The 21,268-nt window shown below is 61.4% G+C and overlaps 4 protein-coding genes and 1 long non-coding RNA gene across 7 annotated transcripts; 2 read left to right on the top strand and 3 right to left on the bottom strand.

Moving 5' to 3' along the window:
• Nucleotides 1–601: 601 nt before the first annotated feature.
• On the bottom strand, nt 602–6,166 carry CHTOP (chromatin target of PRMT1). Of its 2 annotated transcripts, none has more exons than XM_064401489.1 (6): nt 5,972–6,166; nt 4,609–4,684; nt 3,158–3,308; nt 1,731–1,911; nt 1,511–1,648; nt 602–923 (listed from the first exon to the last, which is right to left on the bottom strand). In XM_064401489.1, exons 2-6 carry the CDS (start codon nt 4,671–4,673, stop codon nt 721–723), a joined length of 738 nt encoding a protein of 245 aa, XP_064257559.1. In that variant the 5' UTR covers nt 4,674–4,684; nt 5,972–6,166; the 3' UTR covers nt 602–720. The 2 variants fall into 2 exon arrangements, with proteins under 2 accessions (XP_064257559.1, XP_064257558.1); XM_064401488.1 differs by having other exon boundaries at nt 1,731–1,914; nt 5,972–6,165.
• A 1,858-nt stretch (nt 6,167–8,024) lies between these two features.
• On the bottom strand, nt 8,025–10,416 carry S100A1 (S100 calcium binding protein A1). Of its 2 annotated transcripts, none has more exons than XM_064401491.1 (3): nt 10,269–10,416; nt 8,413–8,561; nt 8,025–8,309 (listed from the first exon to the last, which is right to left on the bottom strand). In XM_064401491.1, the coding sequence occupies exons 2-3, from the start codon at nt 8,551–8,553 to the stop codon at nt 8,166–8,168; spliced, it is 285 nt and encodes a 94-aa protein (XP_064257561.1). In that variant the 5' UTR covers nt 8,554–8,561; nt 10,269–10,416; the 3' UTR covers nt 8,025–8,165. The 2 variants fall into 2 exon arrangements, with proteins under 2 accessions (XP_064257561.1, XP_064257562.1); XM_064401492.1 differs by having other exon boundaries at nt 10,374–10,414.
• A 673-nt stretch (nt 10,417–11,089) lies between these two features.
• Nucleotides 11,090–11,632, bottom strand: LOC135288166 (uncharacterized). Its single transcript, XR_010351434.1, has 3 exons — nt 11,510–11,632; nt 11,422–11,478; nt 11,090–11,260 (listed from the first exon to the last, which is right to left on the bottom strand). It is a non-coding gene; the product is annotated as an uncharacterized LOC135288166 (long non-coding RNA).
• S100A13 (S100 calcium binding protein A13) lies at nt 11,252–13,727 on the top strand. Its single transcript, XM_064401490.1, has 3 exons — nt 11,252–13,033; nt 13,224–13,430; nt 13,564–13,727. Exons 2-3 carry the CDS (start codon nt 13,251–13,253, stop codon nt 13,696–13,698), a joined length of 315 nt encoding a protein of 104 aa, XP_064257560.1. The 5' UTR covers nt 11,252–13,033; nt 13,224–13,250; the 3' UTR covers nt 13,699–13,727.
• Nucleotides 13,728–14,581: 854 nt separating this feature from the next.
• Nucleotides 14,582–16,972, top strand: S100A14 (S100 calcium binding protein A14). Its single transcript, XM_064401757.1, has 3 exons — nt 14,582–14,677; nt 16,071–16,217; nt 16,316–16,972. The coding sequence occupies exons 1-3, from the start codon at nt 14,645–14,647 to the stop codon at nt 16,433–16,435; spliced, it is 300 nt and encodes a 99-aa protein (XP_064257827.1). The 5' UTR covers nt 14,582–14,644; the 3' UTR covers nt 16,436–16,972.
• The last annotated feature ends 4,296 nt before the right edge of the window (nt 16,973–21,268 follow it).

Raw genomic sequence — 21,268 nt, 5'->3', positions numbered from 1 at the left:
AAAAGAGGCATTTCCACTTCACTGTCCTGGCTGAAGTTTCTGTCCCTGCCTCTCATTTCTTTAAACAAACACTTGAACCACACAGAAACACCAAAAGAACTTCAACCTCCCAAAATCCACTAAAACAGGGAAGTTTTCCACCTGGCCCAAGCCCACGGGGATTTTTGGTGCAGAATAAAAAGGATTTGGGAAAAGAACAACAGCCAAAGTCAGGCTCTTCCTGCTGGGAAGGCTGGATTTGGCTTCAGGGGGGTTAAACTCCAGCTGGGAATGTGGCTATCCCAAAATGTACAAGGGGATCCCAAAAATCTAACAAACTCATCCTAAAACCCAACAAACCCATTCAAAAACCCAACAAACCCATCCCAAAACTCAAGAAACCTTCCCAAAACCCAACAAAGCCATCCCAAAACCCAACAGACCATCCCAAAACCCAACAAACTCATCCCAAACCCCAACCACGGAGCTCCAGAGGCACACAGAGAGCTGGTCCCCCAGGCAGGGGCACACCCCTGGCGCTGCCACCAGCAGATCCTCCACAGCAGATCCATCCCATCCGCGTTTCCTCAGGGAAAAACCACCAAAAAGCTCCGCGGAAAAGAACAATCCAAAAAAAGTTTAATACAACAGAGAGTATCAAAACATCGAAGAACACACTAAGTCGGGATTTCCCATCGGGGGCCCCCGACGGAACGAGCTCCCCCCGGCAGTCCCGGCCCCTCAGTCGGTGGCCTCGGGATCCGTCTGTGCCATGTACGCGTCCAGCTCGGCGTCCAGGTGTCCCTTGGTCTTGGACATGTAGGCGTCCAGCTGGTTGTCCAGCTGCTCCTTGGTGAGTGCGGGGCGCGCCGAGCCTCTGCCGCGGCCCCGGCCTCTGCCGCGCCCGCCGAAGCCGCCCCGGCCGCGCCCGGCCATGCCGCGCCCTGCGGGGGACACAAACCCTCACTGCCTGCATCCTGGTGTTTCCTGACCCAGCTCCTTCTCATCACCCGGAGAATTTTAGAACTTCCTGAGGATTCCTCCAGTCTAACACCAATTTCTGTTACTCTGATATTTTATGGCAGGATTTTTCCCTCTTGAGGAGCTAGAAGCCTCAAGAAAAGAATGTAAGCAGTAACTATGTGCTGCTGTGGAATGCAACAAGTGCATGTTGGTTGTTTTTAATTAAAAGCCAATCACAGATGAGGCTACATCAGACTCTGAGAGTCACAAGATTTTGTTATTCTTGTTTTTTCAAGCTTTCTGATAATCTTTTCCTCTCTTTCAGTATAGTTTTAATGTAATATTTTAATATATATAATAAACCAGCCTTCTGAGAAACATAAAATCAAACCTCACGTCTCCACACATGAAGAATTCCCAGCAATATGGCTCCTGGGTTTCCCCTCCCACCCTGCTGAGCTTCAGTTTTAAAACAACCAGCTCTTGGATAAACGGTTTGAATTCCAGGCTTGGAATTCTCGGGGTGTAAGGACGGGACGATCCCAGCTGGATTGTTGCAGTCACTCACCTCTGCCGCCGATCCCTCCCCGGCCCATGGCGCCCCGGCCCAGGCCGCCTCTTCCCGGGCCGCCGCGGCCCCTGATGCCGCCTCTCCGCAGGCCCATCCGGGGGGCAATCCCTCTCCCGCCGCGCAGCAGGCCCTGACCTTCAGCGGGGAAACCACAAAAACGGGATTTCAGCCCGCAGAACGGCGCGCGAGGGGGACGGGGGGACGGCAGGGCACTGACCTCGGAGCGCCACCCCTCCTCGGATCATGGCGCGGGCGCCGCGGCCCCGCAGGGCCCCCCGGGGCAGCCCCCGCTGGCCCAGGGCCAGCCCGCGGCCCCCCAGGGCTCCTCGGGCCAGCGTCCCCGCCGGCCGGCCCAGCCGCGCCTGGATGTTGCTCTTGCCGAGGCGTTGCTTCAAGCTCTTCTGGAAGAGAAGATTTGGGGGGGACAGGAGTCATGCAGCAATCTGGGATTGGGGACACAGTGGGGACACAACGGGGACGTGTTCCGAGTGCTGGGGTTGTGCCTGGAGTCCAGGCCTGCACTCCCAATCTGCCAGCACGGGAGCTGGCCCCGCTGCTCCTCGGGGGAAAAGCACCACAGCAGCGGCTCCCGAGGGAGGGTGGGATTTTGGGGACTGTGAGGTGAAGCACTCGGACCCCGGGATGAGCCTTTTCTCTGGAAAAATAGAGAGGAGACATCAACAGCCAGCACCCGACACCCCCACCGACAACCAGGGAATGACAGCGTGTCACTGAGCTGAGGTACAAAGTGGCATTTGCTGCCAGTCCCTCCCAGGTATCTCATTTTTAAGATCATGGAATGCTCTGAGTTGGGAGGGGTCCATCAGGATCATCCAGGCCAACTCCTGCCCCTGCAGAGACACCCCAAAATCTCACCCTGGGAACAGCTCCTGGAGCTCTGGCAGCACCAGGGCTGTGCCCATTCCCTGGGGAGCCTGGGCAGTGCCCAGCACCCTCTGGGGGAAGGGCCTTTCCCTAAAATCCATCTTAAACCTCCCTGGCACAGCTTCATCCCATTCCCTGGGGAGCCTGGGCAGTGCCCAGCACCCTCTGGGGGAAGGGCCTTTCCCTAAAATCCATCCTAAACCTCCCTGGCACAGCTCCAGCCATTCCTGGATCCTGTCCCTGTCCCAGGGAGCAGAGATCACAGCTGCAGATCCCAGAGTCTCCTCAGCTCCAGCTGGACACACCAAGTGCCCTCAGCCACTCCTCACATGGCCCTTCCAGACCCTTCTCCATCCTCGTGTCCCTCCTCTGCACACTCTCCAACACCTTTTTTACACAATTCCCAAAGTCTCCAGGTTGGAAAAGACCTCCCAAACCACAGAGTCCAATCTCCACCTTGTGCCCAGCTCAGGGCACTGAGTGCCACATCCAGGCTTTCCCTGGACACCTCCAGGGATGGCAACTCCAGAATTCCCTGGGCAGCCCCTGCCAAGGCCTGACCACCCTTCCCAGGAAAAAACTCCTGCTGTGTCCAACCCAAGCCTCCTGTCAGGGAGATGTGGAGAGCCACAAGATCCCCCCCGAGTCTCCTTTCCTCCACCACACTCACCCTCCATCCCCTTCCCTTCTCTGGCCTCTTTCTCTCTCCGGAGCTGTTTTTTCCACATCCTGCAAGGCCCAAATCCTCTTTCCCCTCACCTGTTTGAGCTTCAGAGCGGCCTGCACAGACGGTCTGTTCTCCATCTGCTGGGCCAGACGTCTGTTTCGAGCGCTGGCCAGCTGCTGCTGCTGCATGGTGGCCCGGATATTCACCGGCATCGGCTGTTTGTTCTTCAGCATGTTAGTGAAGCTTCAAGGTCGAATAAAACGGGGTTTAATTAAAGCTTAAAACACACAATTATCGGCATTTCACGGTGCTCGAGTGGGGCTCCAGCTCCCATGAACCTTATGCAAAGAGTGGCACTTATGGGATTACGGATCCCTCGCTGGCCGCGAGGCCCGGAGAGGCAGGAATGAGGTGGAAGTTTTCAGTGGGAATGAGAAAGCCGGAGGTTAGTGGGTTTAGAGATGGCAGAAGGGGTGACAACCAGCAGGAAGCGGGGATGGTCGTGACAGGGTGGGCGAGAAACAGGACAGCAAAAGCCAAATCAACCCCCAAAAAATCTGGGAAAAGCGTCAAAATTCCAGGCCAGGAGGTAGGTTGGGAAGATGCCATGCTCGGTGTCCTCCGGCGCCAGGTTGGAAGGGATCATCTTAAAGCCTTTTCCAACCTTAGCAATTCCATGATTGTACAAAATTCCACCACCCAGAGCATCTCCTGAATGCCACCCAGCTGCTCTCCTGAAACGAGGCCACTTGGGAATTTAAGTGGTGTTTTAATTTCTCCATCGCAGAGCGAACACGCAGCGAGATGGTAAATAAAGCTCCTGAGCAGCACCCCGGGAGCTGGCGAGCAAAATCCACCCCCTCAAAACGAGGGGTTTGGGCTGCCAGGGAGGGAAGGAGCCAGCAAGGTGTCCCTGCGCTCGGGCCACACCTCCCTGCAGTGCAGAAGCTGCCCCATCCCAGCGTGTTGAACCCCAAAGTGCTCAGCGGGAGAGCGGGACACCCGTTAGTCATCACAGAGGAGCCACACATGGAAAAACCCAGCGGAATGACCCACGGGAAGAGCTCGAGGACAGAGAGAGATGGAGGTGAAGCCAAAGCTGTTGCCTCTTACAAGACCCAGAAGGGCCTTCGGGCCGGTTCCGAGGCCGCCGCCGGCCTCTTACAGAGCCCACCCGGGCAGGCGGGACCCTCGGGCGCGGCAGCAGAGCCAAAATACCAATGTCAAAACATGTGGGAGAGACAGGGAGGGTGTGAGGTTGGTCTCTGCTCTTACAACACATCCCACCGGATTTACGAGGCGAATCAACACTAAAAGACACGGAGAAATCCCTCCGGGATTTTTTTGGCCCTTTTAACCTTGCGTGCCGCAGGGGTCGGAGGGTAAGGCGGGCGCGTGGAGGGCGCCCGCTCGCCGGACGAGGTTAAAAGAGGGCGGAAACCACGGTGGGTTTTGGATTTTGGATAGTGAGAATTAAGTAAAAAATAAAAAAAATTATATATGATTTCTTAGGAGCTGAAGGTGCCGTTGTTGGCTTCCTCACCGCTCGTTCAGAGACATCTTGGTGGTGCTCTTTAGCACGACCTTCGGTGCTGACTGTGCAGCCATCTTCAGAGAATCTGCAAAAAACAGGCCCCAAAAGGGAAAAATTAGACATTTCTTACACATTTGTACCACTAAATACTAAAAATCCCTTCTGTTCTGCTTCCCCAAGGGGAGGAAATCAAGATTAGGGCAGGTTATGTGTGATATATTCATTTTTTTCTCAGTGATTTTTAGCCCTCTGCCAGGATTTTTAGTTCTGATGCTGGGATTTTTAATGTTTTTTAGTCCCCTCCCAGTTTTAATAAATCAGGGAGTTCCTTTATTTCTCCCTTGCCAAAAATTTATCTTTTTACAGTGAATGCTTCAGCAAAATTAGGAGGAATAATGTAAAAATTCAGGAGCAAGATGGAAACCAAATGCCATCTTCAGAGCAAAGATGCAAACCAGAACCCAAGACATCAAATTAATACAATTATTACATATTTACAAGATTAAGTATTAAAAAACCTCTGTTCTCTGTTGATAGAACTAAGAGTAGGCAAGTATATTTATGTATTTTTAATGTTTTCTCGCCCTCTAGCAGATTTAATAAATATTTTTTATTAAATAAAATATTTTAATTTACCTTTAGTAAAAATTTATCTTTTCACAGTGAATACCTTATCGGTTTTTCGAGTAATAACACAAAAAACCCAGCTGTAAATGGCACACAAACGCTCTTAGCACAGTGACACCTCCACATTTCCCATGTTCTTAGCATGGCCAAGGTGCAAACCCCAACTTTAAGGGCCCAGGAAATAAAATTTGGACTAAAAACCAAGATGATGCTACAAAAGCATCATATCCTTTAAAAACATCGAGGTTCCACCTCCCTCAGGGCAAGGATTTAAATCCCCCCCAGTGCTGGATGCTACAGAAACACGCTGAGTTCCAAGCTCAGATCTCTGCAGATCGATTTATTAATTAATTTATAATTAGCAGCAAATTTAACGGGTGGATGACGGCCGGGATGCGCTCACTCTACAACACCCTCAAAAAACCGCTTTATTGACAGGATTTACACCCAAAAGTAGAGACAACATAAAGCGTTATTCCTGCTTTAAATAATTTCAAATAATTTTATTTTAATATAGAGCAGCCTTTTCAATTTCAAGTGGTTCTTAAAGCGTTTTTCATCCTGAGGGGAAAAAAAAAAAACAGCTCCGCCCCCCTCAGGCCCGGCTCCGGAGCAGGGACAGGGGGAAAAGCCCCGGGCCTGAAGGGGCCCCCCGGGGGGGACCCCCGGGCCATGAGGGGACCCCCGGGGCCCTCAGGGGCCCCTCCCGGCGCCCCGCCCCCGCGCAGCCGGGCCGGTCACTCACCGAAGCACACGGTCGCCAGGTCTCCGGTGAGCTCCGGCGGGCGGGCGGGTGAGTGCGGGGCCGGTGTGGGGCCGGCGCGGGGCCGGGGCTGGCGTTGAGCTCCGCCCGCTCCCGCCGCCGCCGCCGCTTCTCCCTCAGCCGCCCGCGACAAAATGGCGCCGGCACCGCTCCCGCCCCCGCCGAAATGGCGGCCGCGCTCTCGGCCACGCCCCCTGCTGCGCGAGCTCCCCCCCTCGGTGGGCGGTGGTTGGTGCAGGCGCGGAGGGGGCGGGGAAAGGGGCGGGGCAAAAGGGAGGCGGGAGCGTTCTGGCGGGAATCGGGGCGGAGTCCTGGTGACGTCATAGAGAGCGGTGTCGTCATGGAACCGGCACGGGATTGCCATGGAATTGCCATGGAACCGGCATGGAACCGGCATGGAAATGTCAGGGTACTGCCATGGAGCTGTCATAGACTCGTCATGGATTCATCATGGAACCATCACAGAACCGTTACGGAGCTGTCAGGGAACCGCCATGGAACTGTCATGAAACTGTCACGGAACTGTAATGGAGCAGTCAGGGAACTGGCATGGAATCAGCACGGAACCATCATTGAACCGTCATGGAACCGCCACGGAACCAGCATGGAACTGTCACGGAACGGTCACGGAACCGTCATGGAATTGCCATGGAATCGTCATGGAACTGCCACGGAACCATCATGGAACTGTCATGGAACCGGCACGGAACCAGCATGGAACCGCCACAGGATCACCACAGAACCATGGGACCAGGGAATCATGGGGTCAAGGAGCCGTGGGGTCACGGATTTGTGGGATCACGGAGTCACGGATTTGTGGGATCACGGAGTCACGGGACGCTGGAACCCCTGAATCCCACGGAACTGTGGCGCTGTGAGTTCCGTGTCGGCTTCACCCGCTCCTCTGTCGCTTCCCGTGGAGCCCTCACGGAACCCTGGAATTACGGAATCAGTGGAATCATCCCGGAGCTGTTGGAAGGGACCTGTTGGTGTCCAGCCCTGGCTCTGCCGTGTCCCGCGTGTCCCTGGGAACGCTGCCCAGCTCCCCTGGACCCTTCCCGTGTCCCACCACCCCTGGGCAGGGCCGATCCTCACCGGCGTGGCGGGCGGACGATGGCGCTGGCGGCCCTGCTGGGGCCCTTGGCCTCCCGGTGGATCCCAACCGGTTCCTCCAGCCCCGCCGGCGCCGCCGGAGCCACGTGCGGCGAGTCCCAGCCTGTCACCCGCTGCTCCTGGGGTCACCGTGCCCTGGGCGGACGGGTGGGTCCAGGGGTGGGTCCCGGGGTGGATAACGGGGTGAATCCCAGGAAGAATCAAGGGTGGATCCCGGGGTGGATCCGGGGTGGATCCTGGAGTGGATCCTGGGGTGAATCCCAGGATGAATCAAGGGTGGATCCCGGGGTGGATCCCGGGGTGGATAACGGGGTGGATCCCAGGGTGAATCCCATGGTGGACCCCAGGATAGATACCAGGGTGGTTCCTGGGGTGGACTCTGGGGTGGATCCCAGTATGCATCCCATATGCAACCCAGCGTGGATCCCAGGGTAGATCCCGGGATGGATCCTTGGGTGGTTCCCAGGGTGGATCCTGGGATGGATCCCGGGGTAGTTCCCAGGGTGGGTCCCAGGGTGATTCCTGGCGTGGATCCCATATGCATCCCAGGGTAGATCCCAGGGTGGATCCTGGGGTGGATACCAGGGTAGATCCCAGTATGAATCCCATATGGATCCCAGTGTGGATCCCAGTGTAGATCCCAGGGTGGTTCCCAGTGTAGATCCCAGGGTGGATCCTGGGGTGGATCCCAGGGTAGATCCCAGTGTGGATCCCAGGGTGGTTCCCAGGGTCGTTCCTGGGGTGGATCCCAGGGTAAATCCCAGTGTGGATCCCCAGGTGGATCCAGGGCTGTCTCCAGGCCCTTGGGGTGACCCGGGCTGGCCTTTCCCCATCACCCCCCAGTGGGATATCCCCTGGGGGCCCTCGCAGGGGCATGGGGCAGGAATCCCGAGCGGGAACAAAGGAGCTGACAACCCCCCTGGGGCAGGGTCGGTGCCTTTATTGTGCAGCTGGATCCTAGCAGGATCCCCTGGGAGTGCCGGGGAGCGGAGGCGGTGAGCTGGGGGGTGCCGGGGGGGCTCTGGACTTTGGGAACCCGCGCCCTGCTGCGGCAGGAGGGGCGTCAGGCGTTCTCCCAGAAGAAGGTGTTGCAGGCCACGGTCAGGGCGGCCACCAGGACCACGAATTCCTGGAAATCCACCTCCCCGTCGCCGTTCTCATCCAGGTCCTGCATGATCTTCTCCACGGCCCCCGCGTCCTTCTGGGTCTGGGGGGGCACAGGGTGAGCCCTGGGGCTGGGCAGCCGCCGTTCCCCCCCGGGAATGGGGAAAGGGAGACCCCCCCCCAGGCGCCAAACTGGTCCCAGTTACCTCCAGGAAACATCCCAGCTCGCTCTGCAGCAGCTCCTTGAGCTCCTTCTTGCTCAGCTTGTACTTGTCCCCCTCCTTGCCCGAGTAGTGGTGGAAGACATTGATCAGGGTCTCCATGGCCCCTTCCAGCTGCGATCCCATGGCTGCGGCTGCGGGACCCCCAGCACGTCACCCTCCAGCCCCCCTGTCCCCAGCATCACCCACCCCCGGCCCTGATCCTGCCGAGCGCGACTGGGCGGTCTGGGGGGCTCCCAGGGGCTGGCCAGGGGGTCCCGAGGGGAGGTTTGGGGGGGGACAGAGTCACCTGTGCTCACCTGAGCTCCCGGTGCTGCGAGTGCGCCCGCCCGGCCGGGCTGGGCACGTTAAATAAGCTCCAAGCCCCCTCCCTCCGGGAGGATCCGATACCGGGGCTGGGCAGCCCGGCTGGCACCGCCGGCCAGCCCCGCGGGGGCCGGGCGTGGGGGGCACAGCCCCCGCGATGCCCGCGGGCAGCACCCCCCGAGCCCCCGGGCACGGCCGGGCTGACAGCGTCCCCTCAGGGGGGTCCCTTTAGTGCCCCTCGCCACCCCCAAGATGCGGAAAAATTGGGGACATTGGCAGGGCTGGGGGGGACAGCGGCGTGCTTGGCTGGGGACACCCCCGGGGACCCCCGGGTGGCGGCGCTGGCCACGCCGTGACCCCGCGGTGGCACCGCGGGCATCCCCCATCTGTCAGCGCCGGCATCGGGGCCGCATCCCCGGGGCCGCGCCGCGGCCAGCGCCGCTCCCGGCGCTGATAACGGGATCCGGTGTCCTCGGCCCGGCCGCGGGAGCCAGCGGGGCCCGGGGGGAGCCGCGGGGGTATCGGGTGACTCCCCGCGCTCTCAAAGGGCTCTTGTCCGCCTGAAAAGGCCCCACAATCCCGAGCCCCACGTTGCTGCAGCAACGCCTCGGCCAAGAAACCGGAGCCCGAGCTGGCCCCGGGGATGCTGATAATCCCGAGGATCCCGTTACGGCCCCGGTCCGCGCGGGCTGGAGCCCGCAGCCTGCCCGGCTCCGGCATCCCCGGGGAGCTCAGCCCCCGAATTCCTCAGCCCCCGGATTCCTGATCCCCCGAATTCCTGATCCCCCAAATGCTTCAGCCCCCGAATTCCTCAGTCCCCAAATTCCCGATTCCCCCAAATCCTAATCCCCCAAATTCCTCATCCCCCAAGTTCCTCAGGCCCCAAATTCCTAATCCCCCAGGTTCCTGATCCCCTGAATTCCTGATCCCCCAAATTCCTGATCCCCCAAATTCCTCAGCCCCCAAGTTCCTCAGTCCCCAAGTTCTTCATCCCCCAAATTCCTGATCTCCCAAATTCCTCAGTCCCCCTCTCTGGAACTCCCCCCCCAGGATTTGGAACCCCTTCCACCAGGAGCAGCATTTTCCCGAGCGCCGGGTGCTGCCGGCTCCTCGTGCCGGCTTCCAGCCCTAATTAGGGGCTAATTACCTCCTGCAGCCTCTGCTCCCGCCTCCCGCCCTTCCTGCCCGCTGCCCGGGGACCCCAAACCCGGTGCTCCTGTGGGGCCGAGCCCCCTCCCCACTGCGCTGGGAATGGGGAGACCGGGGGGTCCTGGATGGATGTGGGGGTCCCCAGACAGGGGAGGGGTCCCAAGGGGCAGCTCGGGAGGGGACACGGCCCTGATCCTGATGTGGGGCAGGGAGGGGGGGCTCTGGATCCCGGGATCCCGAGCCTGGGGGCTCCAGGAGGGGCCAAATCCTGGGATCCTGAGCCTGGGGGCACTGGGAGGGGGCAAATCTCGAGCCTGGGGGCTCCGGGAGGGGGCAAATCCTGGGATCCTGAGCCTGGGGGCACTGGGAGGGGGCAAATCTCGAACCTGGGGGCTCCAGGAGGGGCCGATCCCGGGATCCCGAGCCTGGGGGCTCCGGGAGGGGCTGGATCCTGAGCCTGGGGGCTCCGGGAGGGGCCCCGTGGCACTCACTGGCCGTGTCCCTGTCCCCGAGCAGCTCACAGCGGGCAGGATTCCGGGAGAGCCCGGAAACGCCACCGGGCCAGCAGCTGCTCGTGACAGGGACGGGCATTGCCCAAAAATAACCCCGAGCCCACTCCCTGCCAGGCAGGGACAGAGGGGACAGGGCCAGGCACTCCCAGCCCCCCAAACCCTCAGGGACAGCAGGACCGGGGTGCCCCAGGGTGAACCCCAACACCGGGGGGTCCTGGGGGGGTCCCAGACCCTGCGGCCGGGGCAGAGCTCGCCCAGCAGGGCTGGCAGATTCCCAGGAGCTCTTCCCGAAGCGGGAGCAGCGAGGGACATGCCAGGAGCTTTACACACAGCTTGGAACAGGTTCCAGCCACTGCGACTCCCCTGCTCCACTTTGACCCAGCTAAACCAGTTGCTCCAGTTCCCCGTGCCGGGCTGGGCCGATCTTGTCTCCCCATCCCATCACCGGGGCTATGGAAGAGGCTTTTCCATCCCCGGGGTTTGGAAAGGGAGGAGCTGCAGTGGCGGGGCTGGGGACACCGCGGTGGCTTTGGGCACTCACGGTCCCCTCCAGCGAGCCCCGATGGGGCCAGCAGGGGACACTGCCGGGCTGGGCACCGCGGCCATCCCTAGTTGGGGTCCCCAACCCAGACAGGTTGTGGAGAACCCCGGGATGAGGATGTGGAAGTGGGCACTGACCCCCTGCACGCGGTCACCCTGTCACACCGGGTCCTGTGGTCCTGTATGGGCCAAATCCCTATATGGTCCCTGTCCCTAAATGGCCCAAGTCTCTATGGTCCCATCCCTATATGGCTCAAGTCCCTATATGGCCCTGTCTCTGTCCCTACATGGCCCAAGTCCCTACACGGTCCCTGTCCCTATATGGCCTGAGTCCCTATATGGTCCCATCCTTATATGGCCCTTTCCCTGTCCCTATGTGGCCCAAGTCTCTGTGTGGTCCCTTTCCTATATGGCCTGAGTGCTTGTATGGTCCCATCTCTGTCCTTATATGGCCCAAGTTCCTACACGGTCCCTGTCCCTATATGACCCCCGTCCATGTCCCTATATGGCCCAAGTCCCTATATGGTCCCTGTCCCTAAATGGCCTAAGTTTCTATGGCCCTGTCCCTAAATGGCCCAAGACCCTATACAGTCCCTGTCCCTATATGGCCTGAGTCCCTATATGGCCCAAGTCCCTATACAGTCCCTGTCCCTATATGACCCCCATCCATGTCCCTATATGGCCCAAGTCCCTCCATGGTCCCACTCCCTCCATGGCCCCAGTCCCAGTCCCTCCATGGCCCCAGTCCCTCCACGGTCCCCTCCTGGCCATGCCGGTGTCCCCAAGGCCGGGTCAGCACCCCGTGCCCATGGGGACGGTCCCAACGGGGATCCCAGACCTGGCTGTCCCTTCCCCTCCCGCTGTGGGGCCGCTGCTGCATGTGCCCCTTCCTCACCCCGAATTCCAGGGCCGGGCAGTCACGGGCCCGCCTGGCTCCGGGGCCGGTGATTCACCCCAAACCTGTCCCGGTCCCTGCCGGGCCTGACTCACCCGCCGCTTTCCCAAGAGGCCACCCCGGTGCCCTGACGTGGGGCTCGGTGACCGTCCCAGCCCCGTCCCCTCCGTCATCCCGGGGCCGGATGGGGCTGCAGGAAGGCAATTCCTGCCCCGTGAGCTGGTGTGACGGTTCTGGGGTGGGGACAGGGCCACCGTGGGAGCCTCCCTGTCCCCGCCAGCGTGTCAGGGCTCAGCACAAACCCTGATGGGGACGTTGTAGCGGGGACCCCCCTGCCCTCGGCCCCCAAAACACTGCTGGGGCTTTGGGACCCCAAATGCCCGCGTGTTGCTCGCTGTTTGTCACACCCGTGGGGACATTGGGGACAGTCCTGAGGCTGTGGCCGGGGTCCCCTCGGGGTCCCCGGGGGATTTGGGGTGCCCACGGGAACTCGTTCTGCCCGGTGGACAGGTGCCAGGGCTGCCATGTTATAAATACCCACTGATTAAAAGGGCCGTTCCAACCCCCTAATTAATTTGGATTAATTAATTTTTACAGAGCCCACTATTAATAGGGATGATGTCAGCGGGCGGCTGAGTCACAACTCTCACTCGGTGCGGGCCCAGCCGGGCCCTGGGTCGGTGACACTGCCCGAGCCAGGGATGTGACAGGGATGTCACCGGAATGTCACCGGGGCCCTGGGGTCACTCGGTGTCCCCAGCTGGGGGTGGCACCTGCCCTGCACCCCCGGAATGGAGCTCAAAGTTTGCATTCAATCCTCTCGGAGATCTTTTCCAACCAAAACGATCCCGGCCCCGGGGATGTTTCTGTGCACGGCCCCGGTGATGCTCCAGCCCCGCGGTCCCGTCCTGTCCCCACCGGAGGTCCCCGGGCGGCGCCGCCGAGGCCGCGGCGAGTTCAGGCCGAGTTTGGTCCGGTGCCCAGGCGGGGAGGGAGCGGAGGGACGGACGGACCGACGGACGGCGGCGCCCGGGCGGTGACTGCGCGTCCGTCCGGCCGCATCAGGAAACCCAACACCGGCGCGGGGGGGACAAAGGCTGCGCTGTCCCCTCCTGCGGCGCGGGTATAAAAACACCTGAAAAGTCCCCAGAGCTCCCGAACCCCTCGAAACCTCCCGGGGACTGCGACCTGCCCGCAGCCTGCGGTAAGTGCGGCGTCGCTCCCCGCAGCTCCTGATGTCCCCCCTGTCCCCGCTCCGTCACCCCCGGGACCCGCGGCCCCTCCTGCACAAACCCCGGGACCCTCCTGAGCGCTGCGGGGCTGAGCTGGGCTGGGGAGGGGGCGAGGGTCCCCCCTGGGACGCTCCGACCCCCTCTGGGCTCCTGTGCCTGCAGCCCTGGGCTAGCGGCGTGCCCGGTGCCATGGCCACGGCCGAGCCCACCGAGCCCACCGAGCCCGCCGAGCTGACGGAGCTGGAGGCGGCCATCGAGCGCATCGTCACCGTGTTCGTCACCTTCGCCGCCAAGGAGGGCAAGAAGGGCACGCTGACGGCCGGGGAGTTCAAGGAGCTGGTGAAGCTCCAGCTGCCCAACCTGATGAAGGTGAGGGGGGCAGCGGCAGCACCGCGGGGTCCCCGGGGGTCCCCCCGAACCGCGGGGCCGCTCCCGGCGCCCTGGCGTTGGCAGCTTGATGCCCACGCCGGTCTCTGGGCACCCTCCCGTGTGCTCCCCGCAGGATGTGCCCTCCCTGGAGGAGAAGATGAGCGAGCTGGACGTGAACAACGACGAGGAGCTGAGGTTTGGCGAGTACTGGCGGCTGATCGGGGAGCTGGCCAAGGCCGTGCGCAGGGACAAAGCGGCCAAGAAGTGATGGAGACTCAAATAAAGAGGTTTCCCTGAGCCTGAGCATCCTGCTGTTCTTGCGGGGGGGCTCTGATTTGATCCCCCATCTCCTCCCACGCTGGGGACAGGCCCAGCCCCGGGCTGATGGCTTTGGGGTCACTCCGTGGCGCCGGGGCCATTCCCAAATTGCCCTGGCGCTGGTCTGGCTTTTGGGGTGCCACCCTGCGCCCCACAAACACCTTCCTGCCGCGCTGGGGGGGCGTGGGGGGCAGAGCTGTGGCTGTGGCCGGGGTGGGGCTCGGCAGATCCCGGCAGCGATGCCACCCTGGCCGCCAGCTCCATGGCAACCATGCCCATCCTCTGAGGGTCTTGGGTGGCACGGGGGGGGACACATCCAGCAGCACATCCCGGCTGGGGAACATCAGCGTTCAGCCCCGGAATCCCGGTGCTCCGGGCCGGTGAAATCCCGCTCCAGGCCCGGTGCCGTTCCCACGCGGCCGAGCCGGGACGGGGAACCGTCGGTGCGGCCGGGAAGGAGGCGTTTCCCGGCCCCACGCTGGCGCCGGGCCAGGCTCCCAAATGAGACGCCTTGCACCACGGAGCTCCCACTCACACCTCCCCGGTATAAAACCCCGGCCCGCCGCAGCCCGCGCACACCTGGGACAGCCCGCGCTGCAGGTAAGTGGCCCGGCCGCCCCACGGCGGGGACGGGGGGGCTGCGCCCTCTGCTCCCACGCTCGGCTCTGCCACGACTTGCGAGGACGCCGGGGACGTGTCCCGGCAGCTCCAGCGCCGCATCCCGGGGCTCCTTCCTGCCCTCCGCTCGGGGATGAGGAGGAGTCCTGGCGCCCCAGGAGGGGAGGCTCCCCCCGAGCCCAGAGCTGAGCTTGGCTTCCTTCCCCCGCCAGCTCCCCAGGACCCCGCGGCACGGCAGAGACCCCCGGAGAGACCCCCGAGGAGCCGCCAGCAGCAGGATGGGCCAGTGCAACTGCCGCAAGAAGCGCAAGGTCCGGCGGGGACCCCGCGGCAGCGGCGGGGCGGGGGTGACCCCGCACGGCCCCGGCCCCGCAGCCCTGAGCCGGGGGCTGCTCCGGGGGGTGGCAGAGCTCGGGGGGACGGGCAGCTCAGACCTTCGGGAGCCGGCCGCGCTCCTCGCAGCCTCTCCGGGGATGCCCCACGGCAGCGAAGCTCCGCTGCTCCTCGGCTGCCCAGCGGGACGTGCCCACCCCGCAGCCCCCGGCACCTGTGCGGGATTTTGGGGCGCCGGGCTGAGGCTGTGCGGGGTGCCCAGTGGGCATCGGCGGCTGTGGTTTCACGGCGTTCCGAGGGGAAGCCGCAGATTTGGGTGAATCACCGTGGCTGCCCTCGAACGGAGCCGCACGAGCGGCCGGGAGCGGCCGGGAGTCACCGGGAGTGACCGGGAGCGACCGGGAGCGGGGGTCGCGCTGTTCTGCGCCCCTCACCCAGCCGGGGCTGGGGTCTGCGGGGTGGCAGAGGGGCTCCCCGGAGCCCCGGGCCGGCGGGCACTGACTCACGCTGCCACCGCCGCTTGTGCGGAGGAGAGAGAGGAAGAACCAGTCGGGACGGGCCCGCGCCGGGGGTGGCGAGAGACGCCGGGGTGGCTGAGCCTGGCGGGGACAGCGCGTCTGGGGGGGGACAGCTCGGGGGGGACAGGCGATGGCAGCTGGAGGGGCTGGCAGAGCCGCCACAGCTGGATGGGGGGGAGGAACATCTGTATGGAGCGGTCCGGGATCCGTGTGGGGGCTGCGGGCAGTGGGGGCTCACAGCTGGAAGGGGCTCACAGCTGGATGAATGGGGGGGCTCACAGCTGGATGGGGGGCTGAGAGATGGATGGGGCTGACAGCTGGAAGGGGCTCACAGCTGGATGGGGATCACAGCTGGATGGGGGGCTGAGAGATGGATGGGGCTCACAGCTGGATGGGGGCTCACAGCTGGATGAGGGGCTCACAGCTGGATGGGGCTGACAGCTGGACGGGGGCTGACAGCTGGATGGGGGAGGCTCACAGCTGGATGGGGAGGTGCCACAGCTGGACGGGAGGGCGCCTCACATCCGCGCAGAGGGGCCAGGCGCTGGCAAGGAGGTTTATCCCATGGCTGTGCGGGGATGAAATGTTCGCCCCACCCGCTCGGGGCTTGTCCTGTCCCCTCTGCGGGATGTCCCACCCCTCTGGGGACCTGTCCCACCCTACTTGGGGACCTGTCCCACCCCTCTGGGAACCTGTCCCACCCCTCTAAGGAGCTGTCCCACCCCTCCAAGGAGCTGTCCCACCCCTCCAGGACCTGTCCCATCCCTCTGGGGACCTGTCCCACCCCTCCAGGACCTGTCCCCCCCCTGCACGGAGCTGTCCCCCCCCGCCTCACCCCCTGTCCCCCCCGCAGGACTGCCAGGAGCTGACGGACGTGGAGCGGGCCATCGAGACGGTGATCAGCCAGTTCCACTGCTACGCCGTGAAGGGGCAGAAGGAGTACCTGACCCCCAACGAGATGCAGGAGCTGGTGGTGCAGAAGCTGCCGCACCTGGGCAAGGTGAGGGCAGAGCCCGGCGGTGGGCAGGAGGAGCTGGGGAGGGGCTGGGGGGTCTCTGGCTGCTGGTGGCCGTCACGCCGATGTTTTTTCCTCTGCAGTGCGTGGGACCCCTGGAAGAGAAGATCGAATGCATGGGAGACCCTAACGAGGCCAAGCTGGAGTTCGGGGAGTACTGGGACATGATGGGGGACGCGGCCAAGGGCTGCCGGAGGAAGTAGAAGGGTGGTGGGGGACGGGAAGGCGCCCGAGGCCTCCGGCTCTGCTCCTGGAAGCGCCAGAAGCCGCTGGGATGCTCCTGGGAAAAAAACCCGAAAATTCTCCGCTGCTGCCGGAGGATCCCCCTCCCCGGCTGCATCCCTGCCCTCCTGGGCTCGCCTTCCCTCCCCAGCTCTGCCCCGGAGCGGGGGGCACGGGCGGGGGGCCCTGGCAGCGGAGCCGCCTCTCTCCGTGCGCCCCCACCCCCGGGCTCGCCCCCCACCCCTCCACTGCGGCTCCCCCCGCCCCGCAGCGAGGGGGGCTCGGCTCCAAACCCCCCTGGATTTGGGGGGGGCTCGTCCCTGTCCCCCCCGTGGCACCTCCAGGGGCAGCCCGGGGTGGGTGCGCGTGGCCTGGGAGCCCTCCCTGCCGTCCCCCCGCCCGGATTTTGGGGGGTTGTCCCGGGATGTGCCGCCCTCCCGGTGCTCCCCACCCCCGGGGCCGGGCTGGGGGCAGCCGGGGCCGCTCGCGACCTTTTTTGTATAAATTAATAAAGGAAAACACCGGAAAAAAACCCAAAAAACACCCCAAAAAAACTGACCGGGACTGATGGGGGGGACTCGTCTGTGGGGGAGAGGGGGGCGAGGAGGGGTCGGGGCGATGGTGGGGTCATCGCTTTGGGGGGTGCAGGGGATGGGGGTGCAGGGGATATTCTGGGGGTCCAGGGGATGTTCTGGGGGTTCAGGGGAGGCTCTGGGGGTGCTGAGGATGTTCTGGGGGTGCAGGGGATGCTTTGGGGGTGCAGGGGGTGCTCTGGGGGTTCAGGGGATGCTCTGGGGGTGCAGGAGGTGCAGGGGGTGCCGGGGATGCTGGGGGGGTTCAGGGAAGGCTCTGGGGGTTCAGGGGATATTCTGGGGGTGCAGGGGATATTCTGGGGGTTCAGGGGAGGCTCTGGGGGTCCAGGGGATGCTGTGGGGGATGGTCTGGGGGGGCAGAGGATGCTCTGGGGGTTCAGGGAAGGCTCTGGGGGGTGCAGGGGGTGCTCTGGGGGTTCAGGGAGTGCAGGGGATGCTGCAGAGGTTCAGGGGGTGCTCTGGGGGTGCAGGGGATACTGCAGGAGGGTGTGACCCCTGTGGACACCCCGGGGCTCCCCACACCCCCCATTCCCAGGTGCTGGGGTGGTCCCATTGTGGGGACCCCACGGGCAGAGCCGTGCCCGCGCTCTGGGGAGGCAGCTGGAGGGAGCTCAGGGGAGACCCCAAAATCCTGGGAAACCCCAAAATTCTGGGAAACCCCCAAAATCCTGGGAAACCCCAAAATCCTGGGAAACCCCCAAAATCCTGGGAAACCTCCAAATCCTGGGAAACCCCAAAATCCTGGGAAACCCCAAAATCCTGGGAAACCCCAAAATCCTGGGCCTGGAAAGCCCCAGGGGCTGCGAGGCCGGGATCAAGATCCCATCTGGGCTGGGAAAAGGTGGGATTTGGGTGCAATTCCAGCAAATTGGGATAGGGTACAATGCCAGCGAGCTGCAGCTGGCGGGAAGTGAGGAAAGGGCCGGAGGAGCGCCCGGTTTTCCCACTTTTCCTTTGCCCTTCCAGGACCTTCCCAGCCAGCTGCACGTCCTGGGAGAGGCTGTGGGGACCCCAAAAGGAGAATCTAAAAAGGGAGAGGGCGTGGGCAGCTCAGCAGCACCAGGAGAGGGAGAGAAGAGGGAGAGAAGCCGAGGCAGAGCGGGTGATAAGAGCGGGGCTGGGCAGGGGACAGGTCCTGCCGGGCTGGTGGCACCGCGGCTCGGCCACAGGCGGCCTCTGTCTGCTCTCGGGCTGCATTTCACAACGGGAATGACTATTTATTGTTCCCTCGGTGGGAACGCAGGGCTGGGAATGAAGCAGAAAGGTGTGGCTTTAATTGGAGGCAGGAAATGTGTCAGGTCGGGGGGGAAAGGGGAGCTGGGGCTCCCCGTGCTCTGCCCTGCGCCCGGATGGGAATGTGGGGACTCCTGTGACACTGCTGTGACACTGCTGTGACACTGAGGACCATTCCTGAGGCGTGAGGCGGCCCTGGATGAGCCTCTGGAATGTTCTGGAGGTGACAGGAAGGGCTCAGTGCAGCCCCTTGGTCAGGAGCATGATGCCCATCCTTTTTGGTCTTTTAGGATGAAGGAGGAACATGAGGAACCTGACTCCATGTTTTTAGGAGGTTAATTTGTTATTTTCTGATTATTTTATTCTAGAATAATCTGTAATTAATTGAAGAATGCTACACTAAAACTAGACTAAAGAATATAGGAAAAGGATACAGACAGGAGGTTTAAGAAGAATGATAAAGGAAACTTGTGATTGATTTTTTACAGTCTGACTCTCCTGGGTTGACTGCATGCTGCTTTTATCTCCCAAATTTGCCCTGAACCAGGACACTGACACATCTGGCTGTGGCTGGCTATTAAGCTAAAACAACTCACATGTTGGATAAACAATCTTTATATTCCAAAGCAGCAAAACCCAGGAGGAGCTGAGGCTTCTCAGCTTCCCAGGAAAAGAAATCCTGCTGAAAAAAATTATTCAAGGAATACCAAAACAACAAAAGACCCTTCTGGAAAGGCTCCCGTGGTGCTGGAGGCACCAAACACCTCCCAACCTTTCATTTTGGGGGGCAGCTGCAGCAGGGGAACCCCAACCTCCCCGGGCTCCCCAAGGCTGGGCCGGGCTGCGGTGCTTGCCGGCTGCTCGGGGCGCCCGCACACGCCCTGGATGCCTTGTAAAAATAAGGGCCTGGATGTGGTTGTGACATCTGCCAGGGGAGCAGGGCGATGAAAGGCCGTGATTCAGGCGTGAGCTGTTTGCCTGCAGGCCCCGGGAGGGATTCCCACCCTCCCGGGGTGTTGCATCAACGCCGCGACACCCGCAGCATCTCGGCCCAGAACAGGTTTGCTTCCTCCCCACCGAGATTAGGAAGGGGCCAGGGCAGAGCTGACTCGTTTTTTCCGGGATGGGAGGCAGTTCCAGAGGTGCTGGGAGCAGGTGGCTCCCCCCCCCGGGATAAATCACCTCCTGCTTTGCATCCTCAGGTGCGCCCTCCCCGATAAGGCAGGATCTGATCTCGCCATCGCATCGCTCTGGGAGACACCAGGCCTGCAATTTGCAGCGCTGATTAATTATGGATGGCACTTAACGAGCCCAGCTCCCTGCTGGGAAGAGCCGGATCCATCCCGGGGCAGCCAGAGAGGTCTGAGGGCTGGACAGGGCCCTGAACCCGTGCTGGCTCCTTGGACACACCAGAGCGAGTGGTTTGGGCTCAAATTAAGGATTTTATTCACCTCAAACCTGTGTCAGCCCCTTGCACCCACCAGAACGAGTGGTTTGGGCTCAAATTAAGGATTTTATTCACCTCAAACCTGTGTCAGCCCCTTGCACCCACCAGAACGAGTGGTTTGGGCTCAAATTAAGGATTTTATTTGCTCCAAACCTGGGTCAGCCCCTTACAGCCACCAGAACAAGTGGTTTAGGCTCAAATAAAGGATTTTATTCACCCCAAACCTGTGCCAGCACCAGAACAAGAGGTTTAGGCTCAAATTAAGGATTTTATTCACCTCAAACCTTGGCCAGCTCCTTGTACCCACCAGAATGAGTGATTTCGGCTCAAATTAAGGATTTTATTCACCCCAAACTTGTGCCAGCACCAAAACAAGTGGCTTTGGCTCAAATTAAGCATTTTATTAATCTCAAAACCTGTGTCAGCCCCTTGCACCCACCAGAATGAGTGGTTTGGGCTCAAATTAAGGATTTTATTCACCTCAAACCTTGGCCAGCTCCTTGCACCCACCAGAACGAGTGGTTTGGGCTCAAATTAAGGATTTTATTCACCTCAAACCTGTGTCAGCCCCTTGCACCCACCAGAACGAGTGGTTTGGGCTCAAATTAAGGATTTTATTTGCTCCAAACCTGGGTCAGCCCCTTACAGCCACCAGAACAAATGGTTTAGGCTCAAATAAAGGATTTTATTCACCCCAAACCTGTGCCAGCACCAGAACAAGAGGTTTAGGCTCAAATTAAGGATTTTATTCACCTCAAACCTTGGCCAGCTCCTTGTACCCACCAGAATGAGTGATTTCGGCTCAAATTAAGGATTTTATTCACCCCAAACTTGTGCCAGCACCAAAACAAGTGGCTTTGGCTCAAATTAAGCATTTTATTAATCTCAAAACCTGTGTCAGCCCCTTGCACCCACCAGAATGAGTGGTTTGGGCTCAAATAAAGGATTTTATTCACCTCAAACCTTGGCCAGCTCCTTGCACTCACCAGAACGAGTGAATTTGGGCTCAAATAAAGGATTTTATTTGCTCCAAACCTGGGTCAGCCCCTTACAGCCACCAGAACGAGTGGTTTTGGCTCAAATTAAGGATTTTCTTTGCCCCCGGTGCCTGGGGTTGGGCTGGAGCTGGGATGGGTGGATTTTCAGGATCCGGTGGGAATTCTGAGCGCTCGTGCAGCCCGTGGGGTCTCTGGGGCGCTCCCCACACACGTCCCCCCACCCCAAACCCCGAAAGGGCCCCGGGAGGAGCCGGCCCGGCTGCGGGTCCCTGCTCGCACCGACCCGTCCCGGTGTTGCAACCCCGGGGAACCATTTCCCAGGTAAGCCCCGCTCCGGGAACGCCCTGGGAACGTCAGGGAGGGGTGGGAGCCTCCTTAAAAACCCGGCTGGGCCGGCGGGATGGGTGCGAGGTGAGGAGAGAGCGGCGACAGCACCGCCAGGTCACAGCGGCGACACACGGACACTGCGGAGCCCGGCGCGATGCAGGTGGGGATCCCCGGGAGCTCCCGGTGCCCCCGGGGTGGGGAGGGCGGCCTCGGGAC

Source organism: Passer domesticus, chromosome 32 (assembly GCF_036417665.1).
Source record: "Passer domesticus isolate bPasDom1 chromosome 32, bPasDom1.hap1, whole genome shotgun sequence".
In the NCBI taxonomy this organism is placed as follows: Eukaryota; Metazoa; Chordata; class Aves; order Passeriformes; family Passeridae; genus Passer; species Passer domesticus.
The sequence above is the reverse complement of the archived record's forward strand: the minus strand, read 5'-3'. Positions and strand labels throughout refer to the sequence as shown.